This window comes from Caloenas nicobarica, chromosome 4 (genome assembly GCF_036013445.1).
Source record: "Caloenas nicobarica isolate bCalNic1 chromosome 4, bCalNic1.hap1, whole genome shotgun sequence".
In the NCBI taxonomy this organism is placed as follows: domain Eukaryota; kingdom Metazoa; phylum Chordata; class Aves; order Columbiformes; family Columbidae; genus Caloenas; species Caloenas nicobarica.
In genome coordinates, this window is record NC_088248.1 from 23,715,417 (window position 1) to 23,734,524 (window position 19,108).

General features: G+C 36.1%; 1 protein-coding gene across 3 annotated transcripts in view; it reads right to left on the bottom strand.

The window, feature by feature from the left end:
* The window catches only part of LRBA (LPS responsive beige-like anchor protein), a 412,983-nt gene that overhangs the window by 370,317 nt on the left and 23,558 nt on the right, over positions 1–19,108 (bottom strand). For all 3 annotated transcript variants that reach the window (XM_065634945.1, XM_065634947.1, XM_065634944.1), the window contains exons 3-5: positions 2,928–3,159; positions 2,693–2,793; positions 390–485 (exon numbers count right to left, since the gene is read on the bottom strand). In XM_065634945.1, coding sequence (XP_065491017.1) covers positions 390–485; positions 2,693–2,793; positions 2,928–3,159 — 429 coding nt within the window. The remainder of the gene's footprint in view (positions 1–389; positions 486–2,692; positions 2,794–2,927; positions 3,160–19,108) is intronic.

Sequence of the window (19,108 nt, forward strand, 5' to 3'; positions counted from 1 at the left end):
TCCATAGTTTCACTAGCAAAGGTTTCTAGATGGAAGGTGTTCGCACAAATACTGGATACTAACACAAGCACCATTCCCATGGAAACATGGGAGTGAAAAGCAGGCACATTATCCTCACAAAAAGATTTAACTGAAACAGTCTAAAAAAGACCCCCCCAAAAGTCTCATTTATGTCTGTTCTTTATGTAATAGTATTCGTGCTTCCATTTTGATAATGCACATTTATTATAAGCATGTTTTAGTCATAACATAGGTGTCAGACAGAGAAAAAAATTCTGTTGAAACTCTATGTCTATGACAATGACAGCTGAGACAAAAGAACACTACGAATGAAAATAACCAATGGCAGTAATAGAATAACAAACAAGAGACTTAAAATATCTACATACTGCAGCACTTTTTCCTGGGAAGTTGAAGAAGGCATCAGGTCCATACTTCTGAGGCATGTGTTTTAACACAGACAATAACTTCCCTGCATGTGGTGGCTGCCAAAGAGAATTATTACACTTGTAAATAAATAAAACACATCTATACGAAAGAAAAGACTATATACACAAAAAAATGAATTTTGATACATTTTAAAGCTTTGCACATGGTTGAGTAATACTCTGCTGAGACGCTTAGCACTTTCAATAAACAAAGAGTCATGGATACCTTCACACATTACACAGTAGGTACACTGAAATACAATTAACTGGGTAACTAAATTAAGGACGTAAAGGCCACAGCCACTTTCATCCAGCATAAACGGAACTTATCCTGAATGTTGGTTCCTCCCTCTATCTGTTCATTCCCGTCAGTGTTACTGCTTGTGTGGATTTGCAGTGAGCTAAAGAAAAACTGATCCAGCTGAAAACTAACTTAGAGAACGTAAAGGCAAACCAATTTTCAGTTACAGCAGGTTTAGATTGTGGCTGCGTGAAACCTGTGCCAGCACAAGGGAAATGGGAGTTACCTAGCAAAAGGGGGAGAGAGCATCAGGAGAGGGGACTGTTTTCATCAGGACTACAGTCAAATACTAGATTAAAGTGTCTTTGGTTATATATATCCCTTCATATAAGTCTACGCAGAAAGATTCAAGTCTCTAGGCCAATTTGGAGCCCCTAAATTGAGTGCTCGGTTAGTATGAATACTTAACACTTCACCATCACCACCCTAATTCTGCATGTAATAGTCAGCAACTATAAACTCCAAACCAAGTGCATGAGCTCACAACAACAGAAGTACAGCAAACAGTGGTCATAGCAACAGAACAATTTTGTGCATCTTCTTTTACCACTCTATAACTTTCCAGTGGATCTGTTCTTAAACTACAATTTCACACTTCTGATCTTTTCCTGAAAGTGCCTTTTTCCCCTTCTGTAAGCAGCCACTCTCTGAAAACTAAGCACAGCATGATATGTTACAAGTATTTCAAATGTACCAAAATTATAGTCAGGTAAACAGTGTTTCATTAATCTGAATTAAACCTGAGGAGGAAACACTGAGAACTGTTCAGATGTCTTCAGAACTATAGAATTCAACTAGGTAATTTGTGTTGTAGCCAAATACTTTGTATCTTTACAGCACTGCTGATTTGAAGATTTATGGAGCTGTGCAACTCCTTAGCAATGCAACTGTGGCGTATTTCTCTTCCTTTCCCCTATATTTAGTCCTTCATAAAGAAAGGAAATTAAATGCAAATAGCAGAGAGACAGGAAATGAAAAAGTTAATGTTACAGAGACAACTTTAATTCGTCTGTGCTTAAATATACTCTGTGTGTTCAATTATTAAGTTTAAACCCTACATAGAATATTTTTATGCGAGCAGTTTAAGATCTCCAAAGTTATTTATTTTAAGGGGTCTTTTAAAATTTGCTGTATTATCTGTGCATACTGGCTTTTATATTGAATACATTTTTTAAAAATTATTTTAAGTCAACGAAGACACTGTGCTAGCTTTTCTCTACATTAGGCAGAGTATTTAGAGATAACAGAAGCTGAATTAAAATTCAAAGCAGGTAAAAACAATTGCTAAAATAGTTCCCGCTTCCACCAAAACAACAATTTTGTGTTAAAGAAAACTCATCTGCTGGCCTCTACATCATAACAAATTTTATTTCAGGGAAAGAGGTTCTCAACAGTAAAAGGAGACCCTCTTCTCCCCTTTTAGTTCACACAGGAACAGGGGAAACACGTTACCATTTCTCAGCTGGAGCTCATTTCTTTCATTTCAATTTCTGCCACAAGTTCTCACTTCCCTAACTAGCTAATTTTATTCAGTCTTCAGGTAAAGAACAACAATGTGAAAACAAACACACTGAACTGCCTATGCAGACAATTTTTATTTCTCTCATCTGACTTCAAAAAAACATTTTAATCCTTTTTCCTTTCATTTCCTGTAACTGAAGCTACAAAAAATAAAAACGTACATAAAAACACTTGCTTAGAGTCACCGTATTACTCCCAGGTGTTCTAAAAGACCAATCCAGTCCACAGATTCAGGAGGACATCTAATTTTATCACTATTCTACTCTGTATTTCAAGTAAAAAGATTCATTTATGTAACACCAGAAAGCATCCTGCATTTTTGGTACATTTAGAATTTGTTTATTATAAAGATTATCAAACAGCCTTTAACTTGTGAACATTAGGAAAAATAAAAACTTTTCAAAACATCATAAAATGGTTTCAGTTTTGTGTTTTCTTTTACCCATCTCCCTTTTTCTCCTTGAAGCTTGCTGAAGAATAACTTTAGCTCTCGAACTGTCAAGTTATAGCTAGCCAACACACCCAGCATATCCACCAAGAGATCTGAAAAGGAAAAGAACAACATAATTGCTTAATAAAATGCAATGACAGATTTCTATGCCCTAATTAATGCATATTTCCACGAGATTTTACATAAAAGGAACACAGTTTGAGTCACGTACTGGGCAAAATTGTACCTGCAATCATGTTGCCAGCTCTATCAATCCTCTTGAGCACTTGTTCAACCAGCCCCACTTCCGTGCATGCTTGTAGATTGCGTATACTTTTCTTCAAGATTGCTGTAAACATGCTGCACACCTCAGCCTGGCAGGTGACGTCGCACTTGTCCAGCAAGTCTACCATGCAGGTGATGCCCTCTGCTTCTTGGATGATAAAGTTCATTTCCAAGTCAAACTGGCCTCCAACAAGCTTTCAGGCAAAAGATTTAAAAAAACCTTAAGACAATTTTATCAAAGTACCATTACACATTTCGAGTTATTAATTCTGCAAGAAGAAAGCTATGAAAGACAAGCTAAATAACCCATAAGGAGGCAAATATCAATATATCAAGTCCTATTATTCCTCTGTTTCAAGATCTGTAACTTCAACAAAGGTGCTTCTAAGGTGTCATCTACTATCAGACAATTGCTGCAGAAGAATATTTGGGTAGTTTAAGATACAGATGTCCTGAGCTGCTCCACAGGACCAAGTGAGTGTTCCAAGACAGACGAGAGAGCCAAGTCAACTAAGGTACCTTAAATGGCCTGGAGTGGCCCTAAAAGCTTTCCTTTGCATGTGCTTAGCACTCCTCAAATAAGAGGGCAATTCGAGCCAAAAGGAGCTGATGCACATCAGAAATATTGTAACTTATATACAAATAAGAGTCATCCTTGAGACGCTGAATAAACTTGGTTAAGTATTAACTGCCAGTTCCACTAGTAGCCACAAGTACTAAAAGCAAGCAAAGGCTTGCTGTATTTGCATGAATGTGAAACAGCAACAACGTGAAGCCTTTGGCTGTGCTTTGGCTAAGACACGTAAAACCTGTAACATTTCAGGTTTCCTAATGGCAGGCTTTGTTTGAACGTACACTGAGTAACTAACCACATATGCACGCACCAAGGAGGTGGAGGTGGGAAGGAAATGACCTACTTTATTCTCATTTGTGTACTCAAAATAAAAATTCCAGCTGAAGGAAAGATGGATTGTACTAACGTAACTCCTCTACCTCAATTCCCATCCTCCACTTTTTAAATTTCTCTTGGACTTTAGAACTGTATTAATCTTAAAAATGTGCCATGCCTGCCAAAATGCCCATTATATACCAGCATACAAATAGAAATTCAGATAGCTTTGACTCAAATTATCAAAATAGACTCATGATCTAAAGTATTTCAGCTCATTCTCAGTTCTACAAGTTTGTCTAATAAAATACCTTTCTGTCCAATGTGATGTTCCTTTCACAGGTTTTGACCACTAAGAGCTTCAGTACTGTCTGTCACTTGTTGAAGTCATACCATGTCAAAACTGCCCCAAAATACATATACTAACTTGCTTTCTTATTAGCTTCAACAGCTTCTCTCCGCAAGTCAGGATCTGAAGATAAACTTACCCAACAAAATAGAATATATGTTCTTCATTAACTACTGAAATTACCATACGTTTTCCTCAAGTGTCTAAATCTTGTCACTTTGAAGAAGCAATCTTTGGTCTTCTGGGCATAAATCAGTGACGCCAGCCACCACAAGAAGCAGAGAAAGTTACTGCTTTTATGACAGAATAGACAATGTCTCATGGCAACAATTTCTAAACAGTAATTTACACTTTTCCATTTTCTCCACTCTTGGTCATGAAAAATAATTATGCAATTTAGTATCAGATGCTTCCTTAATATCTAGAGAACCTGCAGGAACTGAATGGAGAGACTTGAATTATATTCCCAGCTTCTCTATATCAACTCATGCTGTCAACTCAAACAAATCTATCAAATCATTATCATCCTCCAAGCCTCAGTTTTCCCCTTCCATAAGATGAAGCAGAGGGCTACCTCGAAAAAGCTCAGTAAGGTAAAATTCAAGGGATAATGCTGAGCAGAATGGAGTAATGTGGAATTATCACAAAACAAATGCAAAGAAAAAGCTACACCCTCCTTAAAAAAATTAACCAAACATTTGAAAATATAAAATACAGAACTAATATTACACTTCATTTTACACTAATTTTATCATCCTCTACAAAATGGAGGTGTTCCTCAAGAAGCCTCCCTCTTGCTCACCATCAAGGTAAGAAACAAAGAAAATACTGCATTCCATGTACAGACAGAATAGCTGAAGGTTAAATTCTAGCCACAAAACACCTGCTAATTCTTAACAAGAAATTCAACTCTTCATGCATTTGGTTTTAACTAATCAGTCAACCATCAGTTATCACACCAAAACCACATATGGCAACTAGAGGTGACCTTACCTTCACCCTATAGCCTACACCACCAATCTTTCATTTTTGGCTAGATACACCATTACCAGTAACCACCCATCCAGGAAGCTGTCAAATTAGGTTTCCAATCTAATCTGCAAACATACACATTTCAGCAAGTACCTTCTGGAAATACTATGCTCTGGTAGAAATAATTACTATTTTAACATTCCCTTTAAGGGAAGTGAGGACAAAAAATTTGACAGATAGAGCAATATACCGAAGGCACAGTGCAGTTGATGTACTATATATATGCATACCCATTAGACACACATAAGCACAGACACCCCCCCAGTATGTCATATTAACCCTTTCTAATGGTGATTTGAAACTGATCAACCTTCAAAACACAAATTTGTTTCCAATGACAGGGATCATAATCCAGGTCCATGCACTGGCTAGTTATTATCTGAGCTGCAGTAATGGCTGTGCACAGCAAAATGTAATCTTCCCAAATGTCACAGTAAGTTATGAATATCTGAGCAGCTTAATGCACCTTACTAGCCATGAAGTGTGAGAATGTAATCTTATTACCTTTTTTATGGTTGTATTTTTTTGAATAATGTAGCCTTTGAACTGATGTATAGTCTTTCCTTGCACTTTAGCATGATTTGGTCTCCTATGTCGCACAGTACATTTTTCAAAGTTCTCCAATTCAACGTATTTGAAGTCCTACACTGAGCTGCATAAACAATCTTTATAGCAACCTACAGGGTGGCATAACATTTTCTTTCTTCGGCATGTAGAATTAAGTATAAGCTTATAGGAATGGTTTTAAAGGGCAGTATTCAAAGTGTTCAAATATATCCTCACAAATTTTACATTTTGCCAGTTAAATTTACCTTTGAAAAATACATAAACCAAAACAATAGTTCAAGCTTTTTGGTAAAATGTTTCTACGTTTAGTTGATTGAAAACAGGGTAAAATACTTTACAGCAGTTTTTAACTACACCCAGAGCATCTCTTTTTTTTTCTCTTAGAGAACCAAACTAATATGAAGCCAACACAAGAGCACTAATTTCAAGTATCAAATAGCACTGCATCACCTGAAAAATCAACACAAAAAGCCAGTTTAAACATATGAAACCCCTCTTTGCAATGAACATTTTACCTAACATAAAATGGGATAAGTGATCCACGATATAAAAGAGATGGTGCACTTCTTGTGTGAGCAACTACCAAACTACAGTGTACAGAAAACAGAACAAAGTGAAGCTCCGCTTTCCTGAAAGACCATGATCTAGATTATTAATCTCATTTAAAGTCATTTCTCCCAGTGGCAGACATAAAATATTTCAAAAGTTTATAAGAAAATGTGAGGAAAAGTATTTCAATGTACTATAACGAAAAAAGAAGAAATCAAGTCCAAGACCACTAACAGCATCTCTTCTGGAAAAACACTCTTTGCCTCCACTTACTCCTGTCTTCCATCAAATAATAACACACAGCCTGGACTCCATCCCCTTTCATGTATTCAGAAACTCAAAAGAAACTTATTGATCATAAAAAATAGGTGCCAAAGATTTGGGAAGTATAAGAACTACAGTCTCTTTAGGGCAAGGATGTCACAGGATCACGAGTGATCCCAAGCCAGTCAAATCCCCTGAGGGTACACAATAAACGGTAAAGGCAACACCGTGGTACACATCCTGGGTGTGATAAAAAGATGGTTCTGATTTGGAAAGGCCTCTAAAGATCAGAAGAAAAAGATGAGAAAAAATAATAACTCATACATACTAATTTGCAGGAATCCATTCTCTGCCCCCCACTTTTCCATGCAGTCTTTGCTACTACTAACACAACACTCGGAGGTGTGAACATAACAAAATACAAGTCCTAAGAGAAGATTTGGCAGGAAAACCTGGTGATAGTTTGGATAAGTACATCAAATAGTGACATTAGCATGAATGTCAAGTCAGTAAAATCATGGGCTCAGGCCCAGAGAGGTTATAGGGAGGTGAGAAAGGGACACAGAAAGCCTGGATGTCCACCTTTTTGTCTTCAATATATTGCCACTATATCAACCATAATGCAATCAGAAAAACTAGACAAAGCACAAAGAACTGTGAGAAGACCCACTTATGAAAGGCAGGGCCACAACTTCCAGCAAGATGCAGACATTTTAAAGCCATTTGCCAACTTAGCAGTAGCTTAAAATTTAAAGTAACATGAGATCACAAATATGCAAGTGATCAGTGACTCTTCCACAGAAAGACAGACTTTACTCCACCCATCCAACCTCTTCTGTAAGCACCTTCTTTAACTTTGCTCCAACTTTGGACTTGCTTTCTTCCATGTTTAAAAAACCCAAACAAACAAAACACACACACAAAAAAATAAAAATTTTAAAAAAAAAAAAAAGACAAAGAGCAAACATATTTCTTGAGCAGAAAACCACAAACTTTTTGTGCTGGTTTCTCAGGCTGAAGTCATCAGTTTCCCCCCCATCCAACACTACCCAAGAGTTACACCACAAAAAAATGAATACTAATAGTACTCATCCCCTCTGCTTTCTAGGGAAAAAGGAGAGTAAGAAAAAAAAAAGTACATTTTCTTCTTAACTAGCTTTTTTCTCTCCTGTTGCCAAGTTCCTAACAAAGCCTACACCTTCACTTACATGGCAAGTATGAAAGGTCAATTTTAAAGCAGTCACACAAATAGCGGCATTGCACAACAACATTACACCCACCCACTTTACCCTTGATGCTTTCACATGATTCTGTTCAATAGTGTTCCTAATTATGATCAAAGCTGGATTATTCAGGAAAAATGATTCCTGTTGCTTTCCTTCCTAGGGATTTAACATGAATGTTCTGTATTCAAGTAAAATTTCTTCGGGTCTGTCTCTCATTTGGAAAGCTGCCTAAAAGTAAATGTAACAAGCGCCCATGAGGTGTTAGGAGTCTACTACTGCCACCTAATGTTGGATTTGAAACCATTATCCCGGCATTCCACGTTTTTAATATAGTATCTCAGCACTGTATAATTCTCTTCCTCCACAAGACAGCTTTATATCAGCAGCTTATACCTCATGCTCTGTCACAACAAAGAAGAAATATGTATCTCCAGGAAATAAAGACTGGATAAGATTTCAAACTAGCAGAAAAGTTTACATTTAAGTACTGGTGTATATATAATAAAGCCCGATTTTATTCAGCTTCACAATTGCTAATTACAGAATGCGTATATTTAACGCAATTTACACAGGAAAGAGTAATAACCAGCTCTTATCCAGTTAATCTGAGACATAAACCAGTTCATTAAAACTTTTCTTTATAAAGGCACTGAGCTACGTCTTTGTACCTGTTAAAATTACTCTCTCAGTCAAAACAAAAAACTTTTAAAAAGCACAATTCTTCTCCATGTAGGTACAACACATCTGAAGCATCCTTATGGTGGTGACATTTACCTATGGGTTTCTCCTTCCCAACAGAATGGCAGGGGGTAGGGGAACAAAACAAACAACCCAAAAAACCACACCACCAGTTTCAAAAGATAATTATGTTGTAATCAATGACACCATATTTACCCCAGCAAACAATCTAGTATTTTCACTCTGTTTGCAAGTCAAATTAGTTTAGTAACAAAATTAGTTCAGTTCACAGTGTGTAGTTGCAGCCTGAGTACAAAAAGAGCAATGTAGGAAACAATTAGCTGTACATAATGTTTTTAAACACTGGAGCAGGGGGAGCAGCACTATGAATTTCAAATTTAATATATATTTTATATATACAGGTTTTAATCTATTTTAGAAAAAAGCTTTTAGAATTTTTTTTAAAGTACACTGTAAAAAAAAAAAAATTCTCTCTCTTGTCTTATAAAGGGAACAATCCCAGTTTTAAGTGAAATGATTACCAAAGTTAAATTTTATCCCAGAAAAACAAACAAAAATAAATCAAAAAAGCATACATTTATTTTATCAGTTTGGTATCCATTTAAAAAATTACCTCAGTACAAACAGTTCAAATTAAAAACAAAACACACACTTGAATTCAAAACAGTTGCAGAGATCCATACTGTCATGCACAGTGCTTCTGCGTTCCCTTCTGGAAATTCAACAACAGATTCCAAAAGTGAAAGACACAGACAAGTCCAATATTAGGAATTCTACCCTCCTCCCAATCTTTACTGACCTATCAAGAGGTGGGACAACTGAGAGAAAAAGGACTGCCAAGAACATGACAAAAAAATAGGACTGATAGGGGCCCAGGGAACCTCATACAGACCAAAGAGAGGATATGCCCAGCAAACCTGTGGGACATTTGACAAATTTGGCTACGACATACGACAGGTCTTTACCACTTTGGAGAACAAAACAGGAGACTGTGTAAAACTGATTCCCTACAGGCTTTTGCCTGGAGCACAACACTGAGCACAGAGGTTTTTTGGTCCTGAGGAGGATGTGCGATGGCAAGCTTTATTTCAAATCTCTGAGGAAACAAAGTGGATACCAAGCTGATTTTTTGCAAATCAAACAATTCCAAGACAAAACTGAATTTCAATGTACTTTAAACAGTGGCTAAAGGCATATGTAAAATAACTGGTGGTTTTCTGAGTTTAGCTTATACTACAGATCTTAATAGATATTAAAATAGATACAGATTATATCTAAATCCAGATGAAATTCATGTCTTTCCAGATTCCACACTATTAGCATTAAATTCTGCTTTTGTTTAAATTAACTTTTTTCAGTGTATCTTAACCTGTGATACCATTTAAGATATAACTCCAGGAGATGGTTTAATAATATGCAAATTTGTAGCTCCATACAGGAGATGAAGTATCTTAAATCTTTACATCACATCAGATTCATATGTGCATTGAAAGCAAATAAATCATTTAAACCATGATACAGAGAACCTTTTTAAATTTGCATTTATCCACAGTAAATACTGCCATGTTCTTTAATAGCTTGCTAGTGCAATCTTAGCAAACTAATGATTTATGGTTGTGACATTTTAAAAATCAGAAATCTGTCATTTTATGACAGCCAGTAGAAAGTCAGCTCGAGTTACATTACTCTGGATTGAAACACAAATACATGAAACACAGAGAGCAAAGCACTGTACCATATTGTCCATTTCATTATCCCAGCACTTCCCTCCTTACCTACACTTCTAAAAGCTACCTAACATTTTTATTTGAATTTACAAGACTCTTAAAAAAAAAAAATTTAAAAAAGCACAAAACAAAACAAACTCAAACAACCACCAAAAAAAACAAACCACCACCACCAACAAACAAACAAACATGAAACACACCACATTTTTCAGAATCCAGACACATGTAACTTTTCACCAAGTGTGTAACTTCTTCAAGTCTGCAAACATCACCCATCAGTAAACAAAACCAACCTGCTGTACACTGAGAGAAATAGACTAACCAGCTGCACAGGTCTGCACTCTCTCCTGGCTTAATCCTTCCCCTCAAGGAAGGAGCCCAAAAGAAAACATTTGTAATATGATATGAATCGACAACAAGTCCAGAGTGAGGAACAAACCATACAGTCAGGATGACTTTACAGAGAATACCCTGCTCGCCCCTATCTCCATCAGTCAGGAGACTCGCATTGTATGCCACAGGCAGAAGCAAATTCATTCAGCCCATAGTCCAAATCAGAAACAAAAACAAAACCAAAAACAACAACTTCACAGCAGGGACACCACACCTGAGCAAACATAATGGTAAGTGCACATACACTTAAAAATAAATGCCCACACAGAAGTTAGACAGGTTAAAACGAGCAAAGTAGATTGACTCCTACTGCCAGAGAATGAACACAATCTTCCCTTGCAACAACTAGTGAAAGAAAAAAATTTCAAGTCCAAAAATACATCCAGATACTCCTAAGAAAATCACTTATCTGAAACAGACTTTCTTGTCATTACATTTTTTTTCTAATCTGCTAACTATAATAATAACAACAGCTAGCACTTTTTTAAAGTTACTTAAAGATAAAAGATTACCAAAAATATCTGTTTTCCTTCTAACTGGTGTGCAAAGACAGAAATAATAATTCAATAAGAAAACATTTTAAGATTCTTCCTTTAAACCTTTAGTTTTAGTAATTATTTATAAAATTAATTATTGAATTTATTTCAATTTGACAAGGAAATCACAGGTGTAGTAACCCCCTTCCAATTAGAAAGAAGTACAAACAGTTATACAATTATTCATATGTATACCACATATACTGAACAGGAATACTTCTAAATATATATATATGCCTACAACAGGTTACTAATGTACAGTAATATATTATATTTGACCTTCTGAAAACTGCAGCTTCCTAAGTTCAGAAAACTAGTAAAAAATGTAAAGTAAGTAATTCTCAAAGTCTCCCAGTGCATCCAAAGCGAGCTCCATGCACCCTAAGGGTACACAAGACAATCCTCTGGGGTGTGGAAAGAAGATATTTTTTGTACCAGTAATAAATAAAACTAAAAATTAAAAATAACTTTTATCTTTATCTCACCATTTTTAATTTCTATTTTTGTATGGTTTATAAGGTACGCCATATTAATACGTCCATATAATTTACCGAGAAATAGTTATACATTTCTTCGGGGTGCACGCTCAAATTTTTTTTTACTGATGGGGTGCAAAATCAAAAATTTTTGAAGACCACTGCCTTAGATGATAGAGAACAGATAATATATCCCAGTATTTCTCTACAGAAATAATACGACTGTCTGGTATTTTACAGTGGATTGGGAGGTGAGGGAAAGGAAGCCAACACTGTACAGAATCTGAAGTCTGCATTCTGCAAATCTTATACAAGCAATCTTTCACATAACTTTATGACTTTTGACTTAAATTGGATGTCCACTTCGTAACACTTGCAAAGTATACTACTAAAACATAGCGTTAACCATGGAATTCTAGAGAAAAACAAGGTTATGAGTTTATTCTAGGAAACATGTTTGAAAGTGTTTTGTAAGCTTGTAGAGACTAAAGGATAACAGCTACAAGTAAGGGGAGAAAGATGAAAGGAACAAAGGAAATAATTGGAACAGAACACATTCCAAACATGGAATTGTATAAGAATAGCAAAGAATGACCTTACAAGAGGACTAAAACGAAGCTCAAAAAGCCAAGAGAGAATACAAGATGAAGTTATCAGTTTACTTATAAAGCTCTGGCAGGTTTTATCAGATTTAGCAATCATAACGTTAAGTCTTTCCTCTCCTACTGTAAGTCGCAGTCCTCATATAGCACATGCTAGAAGCAAATGTGTGCCAGCTCCTCAACTGCCACATTTCATAGCTCAGCAGATTAATTGCAAAAAATTTCAGCACAACTAAAGGCACTGGGTTACAAAGTCCAACAGAAACCAAGAACCAGCACATCTGTTTGTCATTTCTGACACTGCCTCGATCCAGAACAGCTGGAAAACACCACACTTGCCTCCTCGGAATTGGCAGAGATTGCTGCCACAGCTGAAGCAGAGATGGTTAAGAGTTTGGATGTAAGAAATACTAAATGTCATGCTACAAGAAGGATAACACTCAGCTTTCCCTATTGCCAATTTTTATTTGCTATAGCTATGATCAACATGAGAAAACCATGCAGATGATCCTGGCTAGAAGAGTGCCTAGTATAAGTAACAGCCCTTCATTTATTCTTACCAAGAAATGACTTATCTTTTACCTTCCAGTTCCACTCCCCTGCCCCTCCCAAATATGCCACTACATTGTTTATAGTTTAAAAAAATATATATCACTGGAAGTCAGTATATTAAGTGCATCAAAATAATAAGTATCTTAAATGAGGAAGGCACAAGACTGAAGTGGTATATCAAAAGGATTAAGAGATTAATTTTCTTACCAAAAAGCAAATTTGTAAGACTTGAGTGAGCTCAAAGACCCAGCACCAGCACTGGTGCTCAGTTCCTTTTTCGATCTAAGCCATGTCCACACACAAGAAGTCTAGCCAGCACATCCACACTGCTCACAGGGGAAATCAAACCTACTACAGTCACAAATACACTCAGATGGCCTCCATCCACCTGAGCTTTTGTAAAAAGAGTGCCACTGCTAAACTGATTCTTCTTCTAACTACACGACAAGAAAAAGTTGCCTTTGTGAGAACAGATACACCAGTAACACCTCCACTACTAGCCTGGGTTTTTTTATTTCTTTCAACTACCACAAAGCAATACTGAAAGCAAGGACAGAAACGTGGTTTTGCTACTTACTGTTTGTTACAAGTGACTTACATTTCTATGTTTGCAAATACTTTTTAAAGCATTTTTCTCTGATTTGCCACAGCACTGTTTTCTGTCTGGCTGGGGTTTTTTTCCTCCAGTACGGAAGCTACTACTATTACTCAAGGGCTCTGCCCCACCTTGATTTGTGTCTGTCCCTTTTCTCAGCATATAGGCAATGACTGAATGGAAATTGTCTCCAAGGTATAGTCACAACAGTAGACATTGGAGGAGAAAATAAATTTTAAAAAATCACCACAACAACAAACAAACAAAAAACCACACACACAAAAAACAACCAAACCACACACACCACACCAAGACAAAGACTACTAGTGTTGCATATGCTATCACTATCCCCTACAAATATACCCCCTTGTTTTTCCACTTGCAATGTCCCTGCTTTTCTCCCAGTATTTCTAATTCCAGTTGTTCTTTTGATCACCCTGTATGACAATTCTTTTCCCCTTTCCACAGAAAACAATATAATTCTGACTTAGCTATGTATTTATCTATACAACATCTGCCTATACGTTTAGCTAAGCAGCTCTACCCATCCAGTTCATACCATGGTTTCCCAATTCCTCCGGGAGAGCCACCTCCAACACAGGCCAGTCTGCAAACTACTTATGCAACATGCCATATGCACAGAGGGGAATTATGTTATGACCACATTAATCAAATGGTAAACTAACCATTTAGCAACAACTAACTGTTAGACAAAAGGGTTTTGAATTACAGACTGAAACAAGCATTTAGCCAGTAAAGCCAGCATTTGCTAAGGCATGGCCTCTGATAGTCTTAATATTTTTTTAAACATCAAATTCAACCGATTTCTCGAAAACTCTGAGAAAAAAAACAGCACCAATGAAGTTCTCGTTCCTTCATCGTCAATACTGTCACATCATGTATTCGAACTTCTAAGGCAAAAAGGGTTGTTCTGAATTTACTACACCCATAAGGATTTATGACTTTAGAAGGATGCTTAAACACCTTCCCCACACACAAATATGTGAATCAAAACTAAATTATTATCCATGAGTGATAATACACATAACCCGAAGAAAGCCACATCCAAATAATACAGGAGTATATGAAATAGTGTTTCTTAGAATACTGTTTTCTCTGAAAAGTGTGATTAACTGAACAATAAATCTTGCTTCAGTTAGACAGTGAAGCAAAGAACATCAGCCACTAGGAAAGGTTATTCACCTTGAACACAAAGAAAGTATCATTATAAAAGGAGAGGTTAAGGCCATCAAAACAAAGAACAGTATAATCTTTTCAGCAAAATCTTCTATTTCATTCCATATCAGAAATATTTTCCCTTTTTTCTTTATTATTAACAGCCACTGTAAGTCCTGCATAATTTCTTTCAAATTCTATTAGTAGTAAAAACCCACAATAAAAGAACAAGTAACCGTCTTCCTAGTTTCTTAAAATTTATCCCTCCTATAAAAATTACATTTATTTACTAAAATAAGTTTCAAAGCAAACATTTATTATAGTCATGGATTCTGAGACTGAAAGGGTAAGTTCAGAATTTATAAATTAAAACATTTGGAAATTATAGAGGACTGCAATATTTTCCATCTAAACAAACAAATAGAAAAATATCTTCAGCTTTTAAGTAAACCTTTTCATTTCAATTCTAAACTTGGAGATTCAGTGAAGCCTCTAAGAGGAACTATTTTGTTTTCTTTCCTTGTACTGGCATGTTTTATCTAGAAATAAAAGTTTTGCAGAGCAACTTCAGCACTATGAAGAATTGCAGTTGCATTCCTCAATGTTTATCAAACCAAGGTCTTAGTAACAATATTTTCTGTGGCCTTCCACACATGTAAATGTTTACTTACAAGAGAAGGATGTTCCAGTACAACAACAGAAGTAATTACCACAAAAATCATGAGGCAAGAAACGAGTTTAAACTGTGGTCTCTTAGGGGTGAAGCCAAGGACTGGCATGAGTATCTCCATTATCTCACTGCAAATACCAGAATGTCTTGAAATTCATGAACACATGTGCCTTAAAGAGGAGCAGAGAAAAGAAGGAAAACAAACAAACTGGCACAAAATTACAGTGGGAACCCTGCCAGTTGTCATCCTACACCTTCTCTAAATCGAAACATCTCTTTTTGTCAGAAAAGTCAATTCATCAATGGCTTGCTTTATTACCAGATTCCAAAGCGAAACAGTGAAAATAACTCATGAGAGGTTGTTGCGTATTTGAAGCTTAATTTCTATGCCTTAAAAGTGAAAGAATCCAGCGTCTCATCTCTAATACTACTGATGAAATTTAAAATACGTATAGCAGAAATCAGCTATTGCAGCAATCAATCTTTTTTCAAGCTACACAATAAAGCTGAGGGAGCTGGGTCTCTTTAGCTTGGAGAAGAGGAGACTGAGGGGTGACCTCGTTAATGTTTATAAATATGTAAAGGGTGGGTGTCACGAGGATGGAGCCAGGCTCTTCTCGGTGACAACCAACAGTAAGACAAGGGGTAATGGGCTCAAGCTGGAACACAGGAGGTTCCACTTAAATTTGAGAAGAAACTTCTTCTCAGTGAGGGTGACAGAACACTGGAACAGGCTGCCCAGCGAGGTTGTGGAGTCTTCTCTGGAGATATTCAAAACCCACCTGGACGCCTTCGTGTGTAACCTCACCTAGGTGTTCCTGCCCTGGCAGGGGGATTGGACTAGATGATCTTTTGAGGTCCCTTCCAATCCCTAACATTCTGTGATTCTGTGATAACCTGTTGTAGGGAGGTATTACCAGAAGCACTTTTTTTAAAAAAAGTAAGGATGGTTTAAGATGGTTAAAAACAAACCTACATCAAACTTGAGAGATTCCACACACAAATAAACTGAAGTACAGCTATCCAGCTCTGCTACCGATGCTAGTTCTTTTGTACAAGTGATCAGCTCTAACTTTTATTTATGCAGTTAAACTGTAATGCAACAGCAACCTGAGTAACTGAAAAAAATAATCACTTTGTACCATAAAGATTTAAAAGCGGAAATTAGCAAATTCTATGTAGTGTTCTCTCCCACCCCTACAATAATGGTAAGCAGCTTCATCCCATATCCAAATTCCTTTAAATTTTTAAGCAGAAGGTGTATGTGTCATTGTATTTCAAACTTATATTGCCAATACCAAGTTAGTACATTTTATTACATATTCCCCTTCCTCTTTTTATAACATTCATCTTTTGACTTTCCTAATGTCTCGACACAGTGTTAGTTTATTAACAGTAAGTAAGAGAATTTAAAGGAGATATCAACAAATTAGTGAAGTGTCATGTGGTCAAATCCACAGAGACTTTTTGGGCTTGTTTTGTTTTTAAATACTGATTTTAAAAAACCACTGTACCAGCAAGAAGGAATACAAATCACAGAAAATAAGTTTGAAGAAGAAAACATGAACCTGATTCATTTGCACCCTGTTTGAGATGTAGGGAAAATCACAAGGTCTTTAAATAGGTTTTCTTAAAACAGAGTCAGTTAAATTCATATAGATGACCTAATCAGGATGTTGTGCATGAACAATTGATACTACCAGCGTACTATGAACCTCTTTACTTTATACCCACGTTTGTTTTCCCCTGTTATAATAATTTATTCACAGTTTATCATGAAAATATTTTTGGACTCTAAAAAGCACATTCACTCCTATTTCACATATTTTTTAGAAGTCACAGTCACTCATGTCTCTTAACATCATGTATTCTAAACAGTCAGAAAATTCTGCCATTTGAGTTAAACTGATGAAAAACATTACTTAATTGGTAGTGAAAGAGCTCCAATCACTTATTCTACACCTGCTTAACTGGATCCCTCCAAAAACTAAACAGGCTTGAAATCAAACACGTAGATCAGATGTCTTCTCTTCTTCTGAAAACAAGAATTAATGCTGACAGATGAGTACAGGCATAGTGGTTGGAATAGCAAGTTAGCCGCTGTTTCAAAGAGTAATAAAATCTTAAATTTCAGGATACTGCCTTCAAAAATTAGTTACTTTTAGTAATGTAATGATTCATTTTAAGTAGTTGATTAAGAAAAATCTTTTGTTGAAACTAGGATAACATGGTTTCACAACTGGCAAACAGGATGGGACTGTTTAAAACCTACTTTCATCTCAACCACAACATAACATTACACGTATTTTTTTCTTTTCAAATGTTTGAATCATGGAAAAAAGCAGTTTGTAGCATAAAGCAAAACCCACACAGGTACTTCAGCAGTCATTTCAGTCTCTAGTAGTTATCTTAATGTACAATAAACAGAAAATGCAAATTAGGTATTTACAATCCCATAAAATATAAGACTTTGTCTTAAGTTTTATCCTTAGCAAATTTAAAACTTGTATCGTCAGTTCAGTATTGATTCTGGACCCAAAAGTTCATATACAAGCTTTTTGCTTGTTTGTTTCACAATTAAGAAACATTGATACAAGCAATCCTGTGTAAATAGTGCTGCATTCTAAGCCGTGTAGTATTCCAAGCCATAAAACATTTATTTCCCCAGAAATACAATTACTGTCTTTCTGGAATTATTATGTATTGCAAGACCTTTGGCTCTCTCTGCACTCTCCTATGAAAATGATAATACTGATTCCTGGGGAACAGCACTTCATTCTCTGCAAACGTACTTTACTGGAATTGTTCAAGAGATTTGTACTCATCAAGAAATAGCAGTGTCTGATGGGAGATGAGTTTGGTTGTTCTGCGCTATGAAATAAAAATACTTTTTGGAATAAAAACAATTATTGTAGTCATCATTTTTAACAATGTCAAAGTCATTTATCTTCAAAATCTGTGGGTTTACCATATGAATTGTAGGCCCACGTTCTCTTCACTCCTACTGGCCCTACTTCCAGCTGACCTGTCTTTTTCTGACACCAATACAATAATCTCCAGGATTTCTTTTGTAGTCTATCTTGACTCATTCTGTAATCAGCAACTTCCCTGAAGCAATGCAGCATTACTTCAAGTTAAATGAAACATTCCAAAATATAATATTTCAATTTGGTTTTCCCTAACAAAAATTCAATGAGAAATTTTCTAAATTTCCTTTCATAGGATTTTTTTTCCTCCATTTGAAATTGTCTGACCTAGAACTGGCACAGTTTGCCACAAACAAAAGCTAAAGTACTTACATAACAAAGTTGTTTGGTTTTGGGTTTGGTTTTGGTTTTTTTTTTTAAGAATTAGGAGTATAATGATATACAAGACTGAAGAGCTAGTAGATAGGAAAACATGCCAAGAAGTGAAGGAGAAGACAACAACAAATCCGAAGACACAAAGAAAAAGGAATTATACTTAAAGGGAGAATAAATTGAATAAGAATTAGACTTTCATCTCAGTGAAACAATACGTTGAGAAGAATAAATCTGAAAGCAAACTCCCTAGGTTCCTCAGAGAGAAGGAAGGTTTGCAGGACACAAAGGGTTTCATGGAGCAATGCTGGAGTCAGAAGAGCAGAAATTAAGACTGCTTCTACAGAGAGTTATCTTCTGTTTGTATCTCTCCCTGGCTTCCTCTTCAGCGTACAGTGGTACTTACTGCTCATAGCTTCAATCAGTTTTTCCATACATCTTCTTACAGCAGAAGTCTCCTTTTATAGGCTGGTTTGCTCGGTGCTAAGTAAGCTTAGAAAAATATTTCTTCTTACCCCTCTTTTTCTTCCTTAAATCATATC